The 19,983-nt window shown below is 41.2% G+C and overlaps 1 protein-coding gene across 1 annotated transcript in view; it reads left to right on the top strand.

Annotated features, from left to right (window-relative positions):
- The window catches only part of LOC127378714 (serine/threonine-protein kinase 32C-like), a 79,787-nt gene that overhangs the window by 15,436 nt on the left and 44,368 nt on the right, over positions 1-19,983 (top strand). The window contains exon 2 of the mRNA XM_051427922.1: positions 10,782-10,837. Coding sequence (XP_051283882.1) covers positions 10,782-10,837 — 56 coding nt within the window. The remainder of the gene's footprint in view (positions 1-10,781; positions 10,838-19,983) is intronic.

Raw genomic sequence — 19,983 nt, 5'->3', positions numbered from 1 at the left:
TCTCCACCTCCTCTCCATCTTGTTATGAGAGTCCCATCAATGAAGATCAAAGGAGATCAGTGCAAGGTCAAGATCAAGATGGCCTATAACCACTCAGCCTCTGAGATGGCTTGAGGAATGGAGAACACCAATAGCAGAATGGTCTTGGATTTACAGTGAGTTGAATGAGTACAGTAAGTCTTCCTCCATCTGCCTCTCAATGCATTCGATTGGATGCTCAATATCAAAGACTCAAAGTGTGTCCCAGTAGTAGCTCAACTACTACAGGCCGTGAAATATGGCTTACTACTGCGATAAAATATTCAGTAATCACGCGGGAGGAGAAGCTGCTGTAAGGCAAGCAGTTCTTTTATTTTTTATTAAATTCTTGCTATGATCCTTGTGGCACTGTGTAGTGTCACATGCGCACTGTAATGTCACGCGCACTCAGACTCTGATCCTCCTGCCAGCGTCTGTGTAGAAATACTAAACTAAAAGGTACGTAGCCCTCTCTTCATTTCCGGCGCTGCCTGCTGCTGATGCTATAAAGCTGCCAAACATACGGCATAGTGGTTATGTGCACTGTGTATGCAAATGGAAACCTGTCAGCAAAATCTGAGAAATAGCTTGTACACAGGCTGATAACATAGTACAAAGGCAGATGGTATAGGATCGGATTAGAAGCAGAGGCGTATTCTCCAAAGACAGTACAGGAAAGGATCGATGCTAGGAGGTTTTTTGATCCAAGTCCAATAGGCTTTATCCACACAGGGTGCATTCACTCAGTGTGATTTGATGGCTGGGTCGTACTCTAAATGTACTCTGCATTAACATTTCAGAGTACACTTTCTGTGTTCTGTGTCAAACTGCTTTACATTTACAAGGATTGAGCCTTACTTTGATATGTATTAATAATTACACCAATATTTCAATATTCAGATTCATCCGACCATTATTGAAACAATGATTCATTGGGTGCCAGTTATGCTGGGCTTTGTGCAAACTGTGTATCCATCCACCACATTATCTTAGAAACAATATATATTACAAAAGAGCTGCTGTGACGACACTGAAATCATCAAAGCAAGCAGTCAGTAATCAGAACATGGAGCTCGTCTCTGAACTCTTCTGGCTTTGTCACAAACTTTCAGGTGGTTGAACATTGATCGTGATGAAGTAAATGAAAGCAGAAATTGCTGAACAAAGTGATACCCAACATCTGTGTGTAATTATATTAAATATCAACTTAACCTCATTTGTTACTTATGCATTTAGTAGTAACAGAGCATCTATTCTTACTTCATGCATGCATGCAAAACTGGTTCTCTGTGTTTTGTGAATTGTAGTTTCTTCACCAACCACTTTGGCTCCCTACCTTTTCCCATTGGACAGGAAGATTGTGTGAACAGTTGCACCCGGGGCATGTTTATAATGAGGGATGGTGAAAACCATTGAGACTCATGCATCTTGACTTGAGCCAGATCAATAAATCAGTGGACCAATACTAGTCTCTGACAGATATATCTATTGGTATATATGTTGCCTGATAAGCAGATCCAAGCAGAATTTTTTTTTACTTTATTGTTATAAGATAGATGACATTCATTTAAGATCACAAAGATAGTTTTTGAGCAGATATAAACAAACACAACACATTAAAACAACCTAAACCACTACCTGAAGCAGACTGAAGGAAATATCCTATTTAGTTGATTTTAGTAGAACTGTTAAATTTGAGATTTTATTTCATCACCAACAGTTGAAAACACTGTGTGAACATTTGTTGGTCACAATTCTTTAAAAAAACAGTTTGTTTTTGTTATGAAACAAATAGAAGCTGATATATGTTTACCAGATTTTATAACTCTAATATGGGTCTCAATAATGCAGCATTAATCAGGCTCTAATATGGACCTTTGAACAAAATCATGGAGGTGAAAGCGACTGAAAGTTATACAAGACTGCAAACTGCAGAAGTTGATTCTCAGTTTAATCTGCACTACTACCAACTCTGTTACATTACAACAGCTAATTTATAACACTGTTAAAGGTCCAGTGTGTAATATTTAGGAGGCTCTATTGGTAAAAATTGAAAATAATATTTATATGGTATATTTTCAGTAGTCTACAGTCACCTGGAAATAACAACAGTGTTTTTGTTACCTTAGAAAGGTAAACCGCCATGTTGAACCGCCATGTTTCTACAGTAGCCCAGAACAGACAAACCAAACACTGGCTGTAGTTAGGGCCTTTCGCGTTTTGTTGCGATATTTACGGCCATTGTAGTTTCTCCTACAAGCTTGGAAGGCTGAGCTGTATTCAAATGATTACAATCTGCAACTTCACTGCTAAATGTCACTAAATCTATCTATATTTTAACATCTTCATCATAGAAAGTGAGCTGCTTAAATCGACACTCAAAATAATTAGATGTGCTGCACATTACATAAAGAGAATTTTAAATGCTTCAAATATGCATTTTTAAGTGTTTACCAGTGCACAAAATTTTATTTACTTTCACTTATAAAACCGATCAACCTATCACAGGCAGGTGGATTGAAGTATTTTTACATGTAACAGTGACAGAATATCAATCTCTGCCTTTTGCTAATTCAGCCGTCTCAGCACAACACTTGGAGTCGTGAATTGAATGAGCACGGTGAACCATGGCTCCATCCTATTAAGTGGTATTGCGTGGATCAATGTGCTCAAGCTCTGACATCAAAGGTATTAGGTTGCCCCACATTAGGATAGTGCTTTGCCTTCTTATCATTCCTAGGTTGCATCCCAGCTCAGCTTGAAGCATCTATTTCAGATGACAGTGGAACACTATCATTGGTCCAGTTTATTGATCATATGGGGGTTTCTCTTTCAGTTAGATAAAGCCTCTTTGGGGGAGCTGGGGTGAAATTGGAGGCTACATAGTGGAAAATGAGATGTTGTGGGTGGTGTTTTGATTTCTTGGGAGATGCATCTTCTGCTCTCTGAATGATTTTACATTAAGCCGAGTTTAATTTCATTTTATCCACTGGATAACCGTGATGTTTTCTCGAAGAACAACTTGTTGGGTTTGGGGGGTGAAAAGGGGAGAGTGATGTATCTCAGCACTGCAAAAAAACTACAGAAAAAAGGCATCAGATGTTTACTTATCTCTTTGTCTCCAATTTCCGTTGACACTGGAAACATTTTTATTTAAAAACTCTACATACTGCCACTGTTTTATCACACCTTGCAATTACCATAAAATAGTTAATCCATCCAACTTTTCTCAAGCAAGCAACATTGCATAACAGCAACTCGCAACCTTGAAGCGGTAAGCATCTGTTTGTAGTGAATCACACCACAGCCATCTAAACTGCAGGTACTTGTGTCTATGAGTTGAACTCATAATTCATCAGCATCTGCGCTCTTGATAGATTGCCACCCCTCCTCCCCTCACACAACCCTCATTGTGCCGGGAGCAGCGACTGTGATGGTGATTAATAAAGAACGTCTCATGAAAATTACATTAACTTCGGATTTATAATTAATGCCAAATATGACTATAGAAACTTCATATTATTCTTCATACATTTACTGATTTGATTTTCTTTTTTGTATGTGTCAACATGTCCTGCCTCTTCATGTGGTCCCAGCTGGTAATTGCAGTCTTTTGTTCTTTTTACTTAGTTCCAATAATGTCGATAATTTGCGAGCTTGATACCAGCCCTGTCCTTTGACTGTATTTACGTGAGCTGCAGATTTGTTTTGTCTTACTTTCTAATAATTATCCCGAAAATTGCTTTGTCTCTCCAGACCTCTCTGCAATTCAGTATTTCCCAGGGTATAATTAGCACGGTTAATGATCTCGTTGCATAATGTATTTCTCATGGTCTTGAAGGTGTCCTCCACATGGTTCACCTTGTCTTCCCTCCCCTCTTCTCTCTTTCATCATCCACTGTATTACAACTGATTATATTAACTGCAATCATTATAGAAATAAGCCAAGCTTTTGATCAGTTTGTATGAAGCCCCCCCCCCCCTTCCGCTGTACCACTACCAAGGTTATGGGCTTGTTGTTAAGCCGCTCCTGAGCTAGAAAGATTAGTATCGCCACACCCCTAGCCCCAAGTAGTGCTGAAACAATTAGTCGATTTGTAAAGTACAGTACTTTTTTTGGACAATTTGTATAATCAATAAATTAGGAAATGTATCAGGCCAAATGCCAAACACTGGCTGGTTTCTTATTTTTCTCTGTACATCGTAAATTGAATATCTTTAGGCTCTGTTCGGACAGTCAGCTCAGACTCTGGGAAATTGTGGTGTGCAGTTTATAGTTTGATCATAAAAGATATTTACGGATTTTCTTTAATTAATTGCAGCCTTATCTGTTCAGAGTATTGTGCTGCAGAGCTGTCTCTCATTCTCATGCCACCCTAAGCAGCCCTCAGATATTGCTGTTATAATGCAGTTTGTCATAATGAGCTGTCAGTAGTAGTAGTAGACGACAAATGATCAGAAGACATATCTTGATTGAATTGCAAAATGGTAGACGCTATTTGGGGTTTCCCTGGTTCTGGAAGCAAAAATCCCATTTATGTCCTGTCATGTGAGGTTGTTGGAGTGCTTCCATGGCTTGGATGGACATGAAAGATGAGAAACTGCTTTAGAAAACATTTGTTTCTTAAGTTAGAAGGACTCCCACGGCAGGAAACACCCTTTAACAGAGCTTAAACTTCAGGTACGTGCAGCACTAACGGTGGGTGGAAGACTGTGTGTAGACCGTTTGCCCCTGTTCCCCCACCTGCTTTTAACCTCATCTCATTTGCAGCTCTACTTTATGATTAGATAAGATTTCTTCTTTGGCTCAATTACAGGTTTTAAGTACATGAACACACATACACACTCTCAGACCCGCTCAGACTCACACTTTCCTTGCCCCTTGACGTGGGCTGCATGCCAATATCAGCTCCTCCACAGGAGCCAATCACCCATTGAGGACCCCTGTGGAGCCCACTCAGCATATCATCCTGGTGTGTCAGCAGCTTCCAGCCCCTACAGAGGAAAAGATGTTGTCGTTCTCCCACTGTCTCTGTGGTAGATCAAATTCACTCACACCACGTGCTGCAGCTGTCTGCGGGGTCTGCCCATATTGTCTTTTGTGCAGCATCCACTGAAACCTGAGACCGGCTGATGGGAGCTAACACGGTGACTGCAGACGCTTTCCCACCGCACTCACAATCAACTTGCTGGTTTCTCTCGAGTGCCACTTGACCGTGAAATGACACAAATTACAAATGCCGTCAGCAGCATTTGTTGACTAGTTTTATCGAATGGATGCCCTCTGTCGTTTAATCGTTTGACCCAACAGCCGCCGCAGAAATAAACCATTTGAAGCTGGTAAAGAAAAGCACTGCGTATCTAAAGACACTCACCGACAGGGCTAGAAAAAGATTAATTGAAATGCTGGTGAATGGTTATTCACACAGGATTTGGTAAAGGTAAAGAGGGAAACTTGGGCTCTCAGATGATGACTGTCAAGGCCGGTGTTGAACAATAAACCATTTGTGCTGCTGTTGAACCCATTTATCGACTGAACTGCAAGCACTTCACCTCCGCTGTTTGATTTCACCGGCCGGCCAATCCACAGACGGTTTATGTTGTGATTTAAGTCAGAGTAGAGCTTGTACGAAATGAAAGACCTATACTGCCTCCCACATAATTCTTCCTCTCAGCATGTGGGAGCCAGCCTGGCACATGGGGGGGTCGAGGGGAGTCTCTGATGCTAAAGTGATGGTTACAGGAAACGCCGAGTCTGCTCTAATTATCCCCTTAGAATGGAAAAGGCCCGAATTTCTTTTGCCCCTGTCTGAAGAGCAGCTCCTTTCACAGGCCAGTTAAAAGGGAGGGGAGGTGGGGGGGTACTTTTGTTTTTCTTCCCATTACCCGATGACTCATACTTAGAGGAAGTGCTGTGATACTGGGGACATCGATCTACGCGTTGAAAAGAAAGTTAAATTGGATGGTTAATTGTGTTATCTGTCATGTAGAATTATATTCTAAGACTTTCATAGATAATTTACATTCCTTAGGTTTCCTTTTTTAATATATCGACATAAAGGCATACATTTATTCCATCTGAGTCATATCTACAGTAGGGCTATAGTAGTCGATGCCAATACCAGTGAAATTCCACGATTCTCCATACCCAATTCGATGCCATGGTAAAAAAATATAAATCCCATGTACTTCAAAATATACTCTTTTTATTAAAAACATTTGACCGTTACAAAATATAAACAACAGGGGTCCTTTGCTCATAGGTTGTTTACTGAACTTCTTTCATTGTCTCACCTTGGTTTTCTTTTTAGTACTCTTATTTACTTATACAATCGCTCGCCTCTTTCTGTTTCTCTAGCTCCCTGTATGTGTCTCTGTTGACTTTCTTCAGCAGTATGTTCTATCAAGTTGCCTAAAAAACACAACTCGTTTTTGGGATTTTGTCAGCCGCAATTCAGTTTTTAGACCAGCAAGTGAGCCGTGTGTGGAGGAGTTAATGACGTTGCTTATGAAAACGACTGAAACCAATTGCCGAATGACATTGGCGTGGTGGACTGGTGTGTTCACTGCTGTACACTCTTGCTTTACCTGGTCCGTGCTTGAACAATATCCACCGTATCTGCGCCACAGAATGTGGGGGGCTGCCACAGATCTATAAATAATGAGAAAGGCTGCTTGTAGGTGTACGTGCTGCGCCGTCAGGTCCTGAAGAACTTTGGCTTTGACTTTGTCCCCGAGTATCTGTTCTTGTGACATCCCTAATCTACAGTGTGACTCCTCATATTGAAGTCAGGCTCAGGGTAGTCTTGCATAGTCAGACCTATCTCCACACTTTGTTTTAGTGCTGTGCCAGCGCTGGAGAAAGGTCTAAGTGAACCCATTATAATTCTGGTATAGGGGAAAAAACACTCTGTTCACAATCACATTGGGCAGCACTAAGCTGAGGGTGCCCGAGGGGGTTCCTGGCATTAAAATGGCTAAATCCTCACAAAAGAAAACACCACATCAAACAGTAAAAGATGTATGTTGACCACCGCCTACTTCTGAGTCACACTAGGTTTACACAGGTCTTTGTGAAAAGTATTAACTCACCTGTGGAGAAAGTTTGCAGTCCAATATAATACACTTATTTTTTGGCTGATTTACAATAGAATTTCAATCAAGTCATATCATAAGAATATGTTCAAATATTATATTGAGGTATCAATGTATGTCAAGCTTGTACCAAGCTCTATCAGATATGTTGCCAAAGTAGAGTTAATTAAATAAGATCGTTCATGTGAGACACCATAGATGATGGATTCAGTGTTTCTCTCTGGAGTTGCAGATAATACTAGTTAGTCTCGAGGTTGATGGATTTCAGGGCTAAAACTGAAATGTGATCAGACTCATGACATCAGTAGAAAGATTAATCGGTTACTCGTATGGCGGCTGATAGGGAATGAAAATAGACCAATTTTACACCGATATGACTTTCTGAAGGTACTCAGAAGGCTGCTTTCTTGAACAAATAACTTTATTAAAGAATATTTAAGTTAAATATTCTTTAACATGTTAAATAATGTGACACATATTCTAGAAATTAACACTGAGAAAATAAAGGATAAATAAAAATGATGAATAGCAAAACTGAAAAAACTATAAACCTTTTTTTGCATTATATTACGATACCGATATGGTCACAATAGATCTGACTGGAGTTTCAGGTCCGGGTTATGCTGGAAAAGAACAAGTCAGTACAACAAGTTGTCCCACCACATCAAAATGTTTCTCAAACAGCCACAGTGGACTGGAAGTACAGTCATCAAAGAAAGTTCTGATACACAATAATCACTTAAATACGGAGATAACAGCACACATATTCAGTCTCTCCTGCTGGGCATCCATAGCGTTGTCACATGAAAAGTGACAGAAATTGCTGTGTGAAGAATGAAAAAGAGAGGTTGAGAGACAAGTTCAAACCCAGCTTTCTTTCTCACACCTAACCAAAGTGAGTGAATGTTGGATTGAGGGATTTGGAAAATGACTAAAATTGGTGGACAGAGCCCTCCAAATTCTAACATCACCGTTGTGGGGGAGAGGAGGGGGCTGTTCAACCATCCGACAAGCACTTCTGTTGGAGTATACCGGCACTTGACATAACCAGTGTGGTTAATGTTGGCATGGGAGCCAGAGGGAAATGCATCACACCACTGAATCTATGAACCCGCTGGGCTGTATATACAGTTTTCTTCACATTATCCCTTTTAATACTTCACAGATAGCTATGTTCATGGTACAGTGTCTGTGTGTGTCGGCACCAGGGTGCAGTCAGAGCCATGCCATATGAGAGGATTAGCCATGTACAAAAGACTGAGCAGGGAGAATCCACACTGGATTAGTCTATCTTCCAGACAAAACATGCAAACCACACCTTGTGTCTTTTGTCTGGAAGCAAAAAAGCATTGTGAGGTTTACCTCTGCATCCAGCCCGGGGTGCATAGGTCAGCTGGCAGTGGGTCTGCCTGGAGGAGCCCAGCATGTGCTTTCTTTGCTCATGATCACTCCTTGTCTGCGCGGACAGGGGGCTGAGCAGATCAGGATGTGAGCTTCAGAAGCTGACTGACTTTTAAGGAGGAGCTGCGTGAGTTAGCGGCGTGCCTGCTGTGCTCACATCTGCCAGCGGCACTGCACACACACACACACACACACACACACACACACACACACACACAAAGAACAGAGGCAAGTCTCAATCAGTAACACAGATGACCAGGAGGAGGTCAGCAATAGCTCATCAGCCCACTTTATAGTGCATGCAGCACATAGTAACACAGTGGCTGATTTCTTGTCTGAAATCAGTACTGAAAAAAACCTTTACATGTCTGAACCTTTTACATTCATAAGGAAAGCAAATATTAGAAACACCTGAACACAACTGCAATTTTAATTGTAACTTACGTAACTAAGTGTGTCTCATCAAGCTGCAGCAAGTGAAGGTTAAAGACAACAACTGTTGATTTCATCGACTATCAACTGTCAATGGTAAATGTACTCAGCTGTAGCTAATTACCTGGGATGAGCGAGTATGTTATTACCTGTATTCATATCTGTATTCCAACTGTTCATTTAAAGTCCAGGTGAAGTGAAAAATCATTTAACCTTTGTAACCCGATTACATCCTCAGTTATATTGTTCCCCTATTTAACAAGGTATGCCAAGAAATGTACAAAAACACAATTGATTTTTTATTTTTATATCAAAATCCAATCATTTTGTCATCTTGTTAAACTAAATGTGACACGATTTTAACCAATAATATAATGACAGACACCCGTCAATCATTCTTCAACTCTTAGAGACACAGTAATGATTTTAGTGGCTTTTGTTCGAAGAGAATTTTCTTATTTTAATCATTTAGTTATATATATGTCTTGTCTGATTTTCTGATAAGACCGAATGTCAAAAAATAACTGAATAAATGTAATCATTTATTGTTATAAAGTTATGAGAAGACCATAGTAGATTGTAATTCCCTTGCTGATATGTGGTGTTTATAATGTTGAAGCTACACTGTTCAGATCCTGCAAGAATGCTTCCTATGGTGTTATTATGCTCTGATTCAGAATTTCATTGCTTTTCAGTTTTTGTGAATTTTCATTGTCCAAAATACGTTTTTGTTCAGATAAGCTGGTTTTCATTCTAATGGAAAATATACTTTTTGTTCTATCGATTCCAAAAGCCACGACTCCACAGCACCATCCAATGTGCAGTACAGCCAGACAGTATTAGGACAGTAATGTGTTTTTTATTGTTTTGGCTCTGTGCTCCAGCCCACTGGATCTGATATGAAACGGTGACTATTAGCTTGAAGTGTTGACTTTCAGCTTGTCAAGTGTTTGAGAGTGTTCAAATGCGTATTGGGTGAGCAGTGTAGGACTCGTAGCACTTTTAAGCCACGCTAGCGGCGTGGCTCCAGGGATGGCCGTGTGAGTCGGATGAATGTGTTGGGTAAACACAGGCGTCATCAGTGATACTAGTTAAGGTTTCATGAGCATCTTAGCATGCTAATGTTAGCATTTGTGTCAAAGTACAGTCCCACTGAGAATGGCTGTATTGTGTTTATAGTACTTTATGAAGTCTGCAGAAACTAACTCATTAATACAGCGATGAATTCTGGGTTCAGTATCTTGCTCAAGGACATTCAGGAGCCAGGGATCAAACCACCAAGCTTCTGATTAGTGGACGACCCGTTCTACCTTCCGAGCCTCAGCCGCCCACTTACGCAGGAGGAAAGTGATCTTTTACTTACAGACAAGACAACCAAGGACTTTTCTGAGGCCAAGCAGAATGTTCTCTGCTCTGTTGCCAAAGATCAGACTAAAAACAAAAAGCGCTCAAAGCAAGCAGTGAGGATGGTTGCAGTTCAGGCCTGACAGAGCATCAACGGGGAATTGTCTGCTGATGTGTGTGTGTGTGTCGTAGACTTTATAGCCAGTTATAGTCTGCAAACGAATTGCAACTAAAAGTGATGAATTTATTTTGATTAATGGGGCAGTCTGAATGAAAAGGATTGCATCTGATACAGATGTCAACACCCTTAAATGAATCCTTAAAGTCAGCACTTGAACGTCATTCATTATTTCATTTTGAATTAAATGACTGCAGAGACCAAACAACAGCAAAGGTGTCACTGTGCAGATACATTATGATTAGACTACATGTCCTGTTGCCTGTCCTGAACTCATGCTGATGGATTCCTCCTCCTCTTTTTTTCTTCACAGTGAACTTCGACCACTTCCAGATATTGCGAGCCATTGGGAAAGGGAGCTTTGGAAAGGTAACGTAACCTCCATTTTTCATGCAGTGGGTGTGCGTGTGTGTTCTGTACCTTCAATTACCCTGCGCAGTCATTATCTCCGCTACAGAATCAGACAAGGCCAGGCAGAGCGTGCTGTGAGAGATTACACTGTAGTCCTCATGATATTACAGTGCTTGAAAGATAAATAATTTTTCTATTTTAATAATAGTTATAAATACAGCTTATGCAATAAGCGCTGTATAAAGTGACTTAGAGGAGAGCCAATTTACTTTTCATGTCATGTCAGCGAACCTGTTGGGAGTTTTGACCCCACGTCTCCATTTAATTACAGAGCGGCACAATACTGTGGCTGCATTTGTCATCGCGCTCAATGTTCGGGCCGAGTACAGCAGTGAGGACAACTTGGCTTGTCTGTGTGTGTGTGTGTGTGTGTGTGCTGCGTATTGTGAAACCAAATTACAGCAGCTCTTTTCAACCTTGTCTCAGGTGCCAATATCATCATCGGTGGCCATTGTTGATAAAACAGTCATTCTGGATTAACTTGTGGGCCATTTGTTAGCTGAAGAATCCCTTTGTGTTCGTACTGAATGCCTGTATGAGACTTCAGTAATGAATTCAGGGCGTTCTGGGTGTTTGTGTGTCGACACACAATTGGGCTCCAGAGATTGGAATAGTTTATCTTCATTTTAAATCCCAAATATCACGGCTAATATTTGTTCATTATACTCGTGTCTGTGCACGACTTTGCAAATTCTTTCTGCTTTGCTCTTCTCAAAAACACAATTTTTTTTCAAAAACATGTCCCTCTGTTATATGGAAAGTCATTGCCCAATGCTGAATACATTACCATGTGAATTTATGTTAATTTTTTACTTATTGCTTTGTTCCCTCAAGCTGCTGTCACTTCCCTTATGATACTGAAGGGAATCTGCAGTAAGCCGGGAAACACACTGCATGCCGGTCTAGCTTTAGAGACTGAAGCAGGGCGACCCAAATGTTTTGAATAATTATTTACACGCACTCCAGTTTTTTGGAATAAGAGCCACATGTAAATAAATCTTCATTCATGTTTTTGGTTTTCTTTCCGGACACTTTCCCTTTCTTCTGCATCAGAGAACCAACTGCTTCATCCAGGAGGCTGGGGGAATAGACCCGGCTCTTGACTGAGAGCCGGCTTCCAGTTACGCAACATCTTCAACACAGTCATGTTTGCACAGACTTCTATGAGACACGTGTGCGCACACACAGAGACAAAACCACACTCGCACAGTCAGTCAGACAGATGCTCACAGAGACATCCAGATAAAGTTTGTCCTTGTTGGAGGTCATCCTGTCTGTGTTTCTTTGGCCCACTGTGGCCTCACTCTGTGTTCCTGCTGTTTCTGAATACTTAACAGCACGAGTCTCTAGCATCCCACTGCACACACCGAGGCCTGTGCTGGTCTGTGTATGCACAAATAAACCATGGCCTCATTCATTACAAGACAAAACAAACTATAATTTAAAAAAACAATACATAATATTTTAAGATTTGCATCGATTTCTAGAATCAACTTGCTATCATACTGTTATTTACTTTATATAATGACTCATAATAGTACAGAATGGTGTGTAATCCATTATAAAAAAACAAAATGCTACATAAAGACTTGGGTGTGTGTGTGTGTGTGTGTGTGTGTGTGTGTGTGTGGTGGAGAGAAATACAGAGAGTGAAGGACAGAACCAGGCACAAAAAGAGAGAGGTATTTACCTCACACTGTGAAACATGATCTGTATATTCCAGCCTGTGTAGGTGCTCCAAGAAAATGGGTTCTGTGGTGTGTGCAGTAGATGTGTGTGTGTGTGTGTGTGTGTGTCGGCTTGCTGTTGTGAAAGTGAGACGATGTGTGTTGCGGGGCTCGTTCTCTTGCACAGCGGGCAGTCGTGAGGTAGGTTGGAGCTGAGAAAGGGGAAGCAGAGGAAACGTCTGCAGATATGGCTGACTGATTTTACTCCATTCTCTCTCTCTCTCTGTTTCTTTCTCTCTCTGTCTCTACTTTTTGATATTTGTACAGTATTAGTGTTGGTATCTTTCTCTACCACTCTTTCAATACAAGACCCCATGTCAGTTTTCTACATTTTAACAGACTACATTTTCTGTTAGCACATTAATATGGGGGTCTGTCCCTTATTACGCTGTGCAATTTTGGGCTGTCCCAGACAAAAGTTGACAGTTGTGTAGGATACATGGCCGAACCCTGAAGTTGTCAATTTAAAAACGGTGGTCCTAGATACACTGACAGCCAATTTACAAACCAACCAATCATTATACGACATGAAGTGACACAGAATACACTTGCCTGTTAGTGCACTGTATATTGGTGCCAGAGCTGCAGGCATACCTGCACTGCCTGTCATGCAAACTATAGATGTAGGCTAATGAATAGGTTGCACTTGACGCTTCTGCTCTTCCTCTGCATAGTTGAACACCCTCATTTATAGACCAGTGAACATATCTAGGATTTTTATTTAGACATCGGGTGATAATAGATATAGAAACAATTGCAGGCAACTGATCAGTTAGTGCTGTGCTTTTTAGACCCATCTCATTGTGTGACATTCAATGAATGAACTTGTGAGTAGGATTGCCCCCCATTAAAGATTTTCCTAGTTGACTAGTCAATTCACATTTATGATATTAATGTATTAATTTAAATACATATTTATTGCCCTATTGTTAAATGCAAATTTTTCTATCCGACTAATGAGAAATGGGTCGACTAAGACTCTTCTCAGTGACTAACAGTTTAGTCGACTATTATGTGTGCAGCCCTGCTTATGAGATAACTGTTTTCACACAGTCCTAGATCTCCAGTTGGAGAGTTGCCCCCAGTTTCCTCATCTCATCCCCCGTATAAAACTCACTTCCAAGGGCCTCAAACACGACCGACATGTCTCCAAATCGCTCAAGCTGACCTGTAAATAACAGCCACAAGCACGGTGCTCTTTCCAGCTCAGTGGTTTATGTCTTAGAAATCAAACCTCTGTCCGGAAAAGCCAAAACACTGCGATTGTTGTGTAGTTTGCTCAAGGTTTTACTCAAATCTGACTCTGTTTTTTTCTACAGTCTCACTCTATTTTTCCCTTGTCTTGAGGCAAATCACTCCTCCTGTTCGGTCTTTTGATAGCAAAGGTACCTCTTTCTCTCTGCCTCCCCCTCCTTTTAATATCTCAGTCCTAGTTTCTCTCTCTCTCTCTCTCTCTCTCTCTCTCTCTCTCTCTCTCTCTCTCTCTCTCTCCCCTTCTGTTCCTCTCTCAATCCAATTCAAGGGTGTTTTATGGGCTCGACAGTAAAGAAACCTGTGTTGGCAAAGCAATATAGCATTATTAAGAATAAATGTAGCATTAATATTATTTGAATTCCCACTCCAGGCGCAGTCTCTCTTTACTTCTCCCTCTGATGTTTTGGAGCATCTGTCCTCTACCAGGTGGGGGTGAAGAGTAATGGTAGCGAGGTGGGATTATTTCGACAGCAGTGGAGGATATAGCTCATTTGTAACATGCCTGCTAGAGGGCTGTATGGCCATATACAGCACCAGAGTGGGGATAATTGCCTGCTCCCCTGTTGCTCTCTCTCTCCTCCTCTACCTGTTCCCCATGAGCATCACACTTTTACCCCCCATTGTCACTCCATCTTCTCAGCTCCAGCTGCATAGGAGACTGTCGTTTCCGCCGCAGGGCTCATTAAAGCCTGCCCTGTACTGAGAGCTCGAGGGGGGAGTTGGCACCCGAGGGAGACATGACAGTCATTGGCACTGACAGCAGTTTAGTGACAGCTCCTTAATGCCGACAGTCAGATGGACAGGTAAACATCTAAACAGAGAGAGGGGAGCGCGAAGGGAGGCGGATGGAAGGAGACAAGGAAGGTCAGAGGTAGTGCAGGAGCTCAGCTGGTGGTTTCTACATCCTCATACTCTGTACCACGCACACACCTTAGTGGGAATAAGTCCTCCTCATTAGGGCAGCGCGATGGAAGTAGAAAGACAGACGAACAGAGACAGGCGCTGGAAATAAGTGGGAGTAGAAGAGAGAAGGAGATGATACAGGGAGGGGAAAAGGACAGCGAGATAGGCTGTGACACCCTCATCATATCGGGGGAAGGTACCAGCGTCTGTGGAAAGGTCAGGAGATGATGAAGCCTTTGCTAGCATTTCTCTCTCTCTGTTAGCTGTGTAGGGCTCCCAGGCAGCACGCTGAGAGTCCTCCTGCCGAAAGCCGAGCCTCGTAAGGACTTCTCCCTCCTCTTTACCTCCAAGCTGCAGGTGTGAAGAGCTCAGATGAGAGTTGGTTTTGCAGAGTGCAGCTTTGTAGCACAGCCCAGCCGCAGCGTAGCCCTCGGCAACCTATTAGCCTAGAAATGTATGCTCTTCCATTACACTACACCTCTATAGGATTCACAGTACAAAGCCTCACTGCAGAAAGCAAGGGCCATATGGATAAAATAGCTTCAGGACTCAGAAAGATGCTTGAGCACAACCTCCAGAGAGCACAGAATTCAGTTGAAATGCCCCATTTAAATTAGTTTTAAGTGTATAATTTTACCCATTTCCTTTTTTGTCGGGGCCAATTCAGCATCTAGAAAAAAATAGGGCAACTGGAGGCGTTAATAATAACATTCCTGCCAAGAAAATATAATGTCTGTGGTAGAAAATGGAGAATGGCAGCAATGCTCTGAGCCAGAAAGCTGTCATGACCTCTAAAAATTTCCACCGCAGTCTGCATATTTCATCAACGTCCAAGTATGCCAAAGCAAATCTTTGTACATAGATGTAACTGCTCACATTAACGAGCTATGTATCCTGAGTCCTAGCTTTTCCACTAATAACGCTGTTAAATTCTTGCTTGTCTTCATTATCGTTCCGACCATACTTCCCCAGAGAATTCCACAGACTTTCAGTATTCACATGTACTGTATCATTATTTAACTTTGCTGCCTGTGTTAGCCAGAAACAAAAGAGAGAGTTTTGTTCCACCTCCACATTTCTGATATCTTTGCAGCTCCATGGAGAATGAATTGCAAAAGTGTGACAGTATCCAGCATTTTTCTTAGGATAAGGTTACATTTTCTGATTAAAATCTGATAGAGCCATGATAAAAATGACTCTCATTTAGCTTTAAAAGTTCAGATAAGAATTCCATCAACCTGCAAACTCAATGACCTTTCATCATCAATGCAGCAGCAGCCCTGGGCTAGACATCAGGAAAGATCAGACGCTTTAAGATATTTGATTTAAAGCCTTTGAAGATAGTATAAATTTCATTTTTTTTAGGTATTGCCGGCTGGATTTTGCATTAATTACATTAATCAACATAACAACTGTCCAATAGACACAGGAGGAATTCCCAAAACTGTCCAACCATAGCTTACCCTAATAGCCTGAAGCAGTGTGCTTGGGGTTGTAGTAACAACAAAACTCTGCATTTAAAGGTCCAGTGTGTAACATTTAGAAGGTAGTCCTCATCCTTAAAGCCTTTTCTCTTTAAAAGTGAAACTCTGTTTGAAAATACAAACAACAGTATGTAAGCAGCCAAACATTGATATGTAAAAGCTAAATAACACATCACATTTTACCATACCCTACTGTAATAGTAAGACTTCTTAGATACCTACACTATAATACAAGAACAAGTATTTCCATGTCTCCTACATCTTTAACTGGTGAGGATGCCAGAATGTAGCTTTAGCCTCAGTTTTTGAGCACGATATCACGTAGCTATTAGATTCATATTTAAGATCTTTCTAGGGTTCTCTTTTCAATACGAGTCAGCATGAAACATTAAAAAGTCAGCTGATGTTAATTATAGCCACTACAAATGAGACTCAAATGAGCTTGTACCTGTGTATGAAATCAAGCACTCAGATTTTAAAAAATCACTAAGAATTTTAAGTGGTAAATCTTCCACCGCTATCACTGTAACCTGCACGTGTGTGAACTGGAAGCTTGACAGTAATTAGGGCTCAGTGAATCAATCAATCAGTCGTGAAAGCTAATGTGCTCGTACATTCAACCGAGCAAATATACTGCAGTGTGTCAGTGTTGGTCCCACAGGGATGTGAATGTTGAACTGAGTGACAGAGAGCTCAGAAAATGAAACGGTCAAACAGAAAAAGGAACGAGCTGTCAGACACGTGCACCATCCCTGTAGTTAACAAGACATGGATCAAGGTAACAGGTGGGGTGTCAATCATTATAATGGTCAGTTTTATCCATCTGGGGTTTACATCATGCTTTAATTCTAAAAGAAGAGGCGCTATATGTTCATCATGGGTACCTTGAGTTAAGTATTTCTATCATGATTTTATGGAACAAGATATCAAATAACATCACGTTGATGAATATGTGAGATATTCCACCTTTAATGCAGTTAGACCTCTGACACCTTCCGTAAACCTAAAGGGAATATACTTGAGATAAGCCTTCAGGCACAGTTGGTGCATCTTTAGTCTCCTTTACATTCTGCGAGGCATGTGATCCTCATTATGCTGCCCTTATACTTTCCCACCTTCATACACAAGTCTTTTGTGTTTTATATAAATTGGAGGTGAGCATATACTCGAGGGAAGCTTGCTTTTTTTTGCCATTTTTGTCTTGTTGTTTAGAAGTCTGCTTTACGCCTCGCTTCCTCTCATTTCGGACAGAAGTTTTGCAACCAGAACAACCAATAGTTGAAACTGAAAGTCAGTAATTATTGGGTAATCCTTTAATTCATTTTTCAAACACAAAATCCTAAAATTCACCGGTTCTAACAGATTTCCTGCTGTTCTTTGTCAATTATAACAGTGAACTGAACATCTTTAAGTTTCTTGACTGCTGGTCAAACAAAATCAGACATTTGAAGACATCACTTTGTATGTTTTATAGACAAAATGATAAATGTGTTATTGGTTTGTGTGTCTCGAGTTCGGCGTTATGGTTCTCGCCATGACAGTTTGTCGGAGCTTGAAACTAGAGATTGACCATAAACTCTTAGCTCATAAATCAGCTGAGAAGTCAACTCATTTCGCCATAAGACTGAATGGTATCAGTTTATTGCCACCAATGGAGCTGCCCCTTGCTGGCCTTTACATAGAATGCAGATTTAAGATGCGTTGGCTTCACTTAACAGACCTGGAAGCTCTGTCCATTATATATACTGTCAATGATTGCGATATTTTGTAATACTTTTATTGATATTTTAAATGCAAAGATTTGTGGCAGTGTTGTAATCTATCTTCTACTCTAACGTAACAACGTAAACTGAGACAGGAAGAGGTAAGCATGTCTTTCCTTTGCTCAGATTTCACAAAAAGGACTATTATGTTGGATGTTACAGGGTCTTTTTACTCATTTTATGCATTAGGTGGAGTGTTCTTTATACTATTGACAGTTTTTCTAAAATTATTTTCAAACTTTCGCAGTATGTTGCAATGTAGTGAATCTCAACCCCTGTATACATATCATATCACCAGATTATTGCCAATACCTAGCCCTACTAAACAGTGAGGTGTACAGATTCTAAATTCTGTGAGAAGAGATTATTGTTGTCAGATTCGTACTCTGTATTGGCAGATACCCTTAGTTACAGTTTCAAAATGGGTATTTAGAGAGAAAAAGTCAGAGTGGTGCATTCCTACTATTAGTTTTTTTAATCAGAGGAGTGTAAACATGGAGCCACTGCTCAGACTGCTTTGGCTTTTCCCTCAGTGACACCAAATCTCGACATAATGTTCAGTGATTTTAAGTGGAGTCTGCTTCAAAGACTGAAGCACTCTCATGCTGTCAGAGGAATATGTGTTTGCGTCTATGTGAAGTTCTGATGTGCTTGCATTGTGTGTTGGCATATAATGTAACATAATGTTATTGGTATTTATCTGCACTTGAGATGATTCTCACTCTTCCCCTTTTTTTCTTGTGCACTACAAAGCTTCACTTTTCTCAGCCTCGGAGAAGTCTGATCCCTGACTGTGCTTATTAATGGTCATGCCTGCTGTAATAGTACATCCTGGAGCTGTGCAAATGGATGGCCAAGCGCAGTAAACACTTTCATTTCCTGCAGGCTGACAGCAGCCGCCGTGGAGCAGAAGACATCCAGTGGAATGAACCAAATGAAAGAGCAAATTATTCCTTCTTCTCCCTGGATGACATGTTCATCAGACCCTGAAAGTGTGTTTGCCTCGCTTGCCTCTTTCAAAGCACTCTTGCCCAAATTCAGCATTGGCAACAGTGTGTGTGTGTGTGTGTGTGTGTGCACGGGTGAGCGTGCGTGTTTGCATGTTTTCAGGTTATCCCTGTACTTCTATGACTCTTTTTCACTCACTGCTCGGCTCGCTGGCGTTGAGCATCGAACCAGCGTACCGACAACAAACACAAGCTGAAAGTTAATCTGAGGGAATGATGGATGGCAGCTCTTAATGTACAGTATATGCTGCACATCCGCTGAACTTAAGAGCAGAGACACAAGCTGCTCTCTCCTCCCCGTGCTCCCTCCCCTCAGGCAGTGGTCTTCTATCTGTGCGTGTTTCCCCATGTGTCTCAGTCAGAGGCTTCTGGCCGACTTGGCACTTACCTGACCTAGAAAACAGAAAATCCGCAGCTTCCTGACTGAGTCCACTAAATTTAACACCCAACCTTTTTTCTCTTCTCTGCAAGCCTTGTTGTCCCAGGAGCTTTAAACCTTCTGACAACAATTGATAGGACTGCTAACTATAGCAGAACAGTGCAGAGGGATGAGGAGGCGGATTGTAAAGGTAAACAACATGCAGCCATCCCTGGGATTTAACAGTGACGCTTCGCTTTGAAGCGCGACATGAAAGAGCTTTTTTTGTGACTGAGTGATATGTTCGGCTAATAAGCATTTAATAAGTGCATGTGTTCAAGGAGTGCGTTACATAGAGATTAAACAGAGGGAGGCCTGGGAGGAGAGCCGGAGACTGAGGCAGAGGTCTGTGGTGCAGATCTGTTTCTTAATATATGAAAGATTTAGAGCAGCAGAAAGGGAATTTGGGCTTTTATTTTTATTTTTTGAGATTCATCTGCCCAGAGGCCTGGCACACAAGGACAGAGAGAGTGGCTACAGGGCAGCCTGCTCTGAAACCTTAAAGGTAGGATTCCCAGAGATATGATATCGACATACTGCCTGATACT

This window comes from Dicentrarchus labrax, unplaced genomic scaffold, assembly GCF_905237075.1.
Source record: "Dicentrarchus labrax unplaced genomic scaffold, dlabrax2021, whole genome shotgun sequence".
NCBI classification, from domain to species: Eukaryota; Metazoa; Chordata; class Actinopteri; family Moronidae; genus Dicentrarchus; species Dicentrarchus labrax.
The sequence above is the reverse complement of the archived record's forward strand: the minus strand, read 5'-3'. Positions and strand labels throughout refer to the sequence as shown.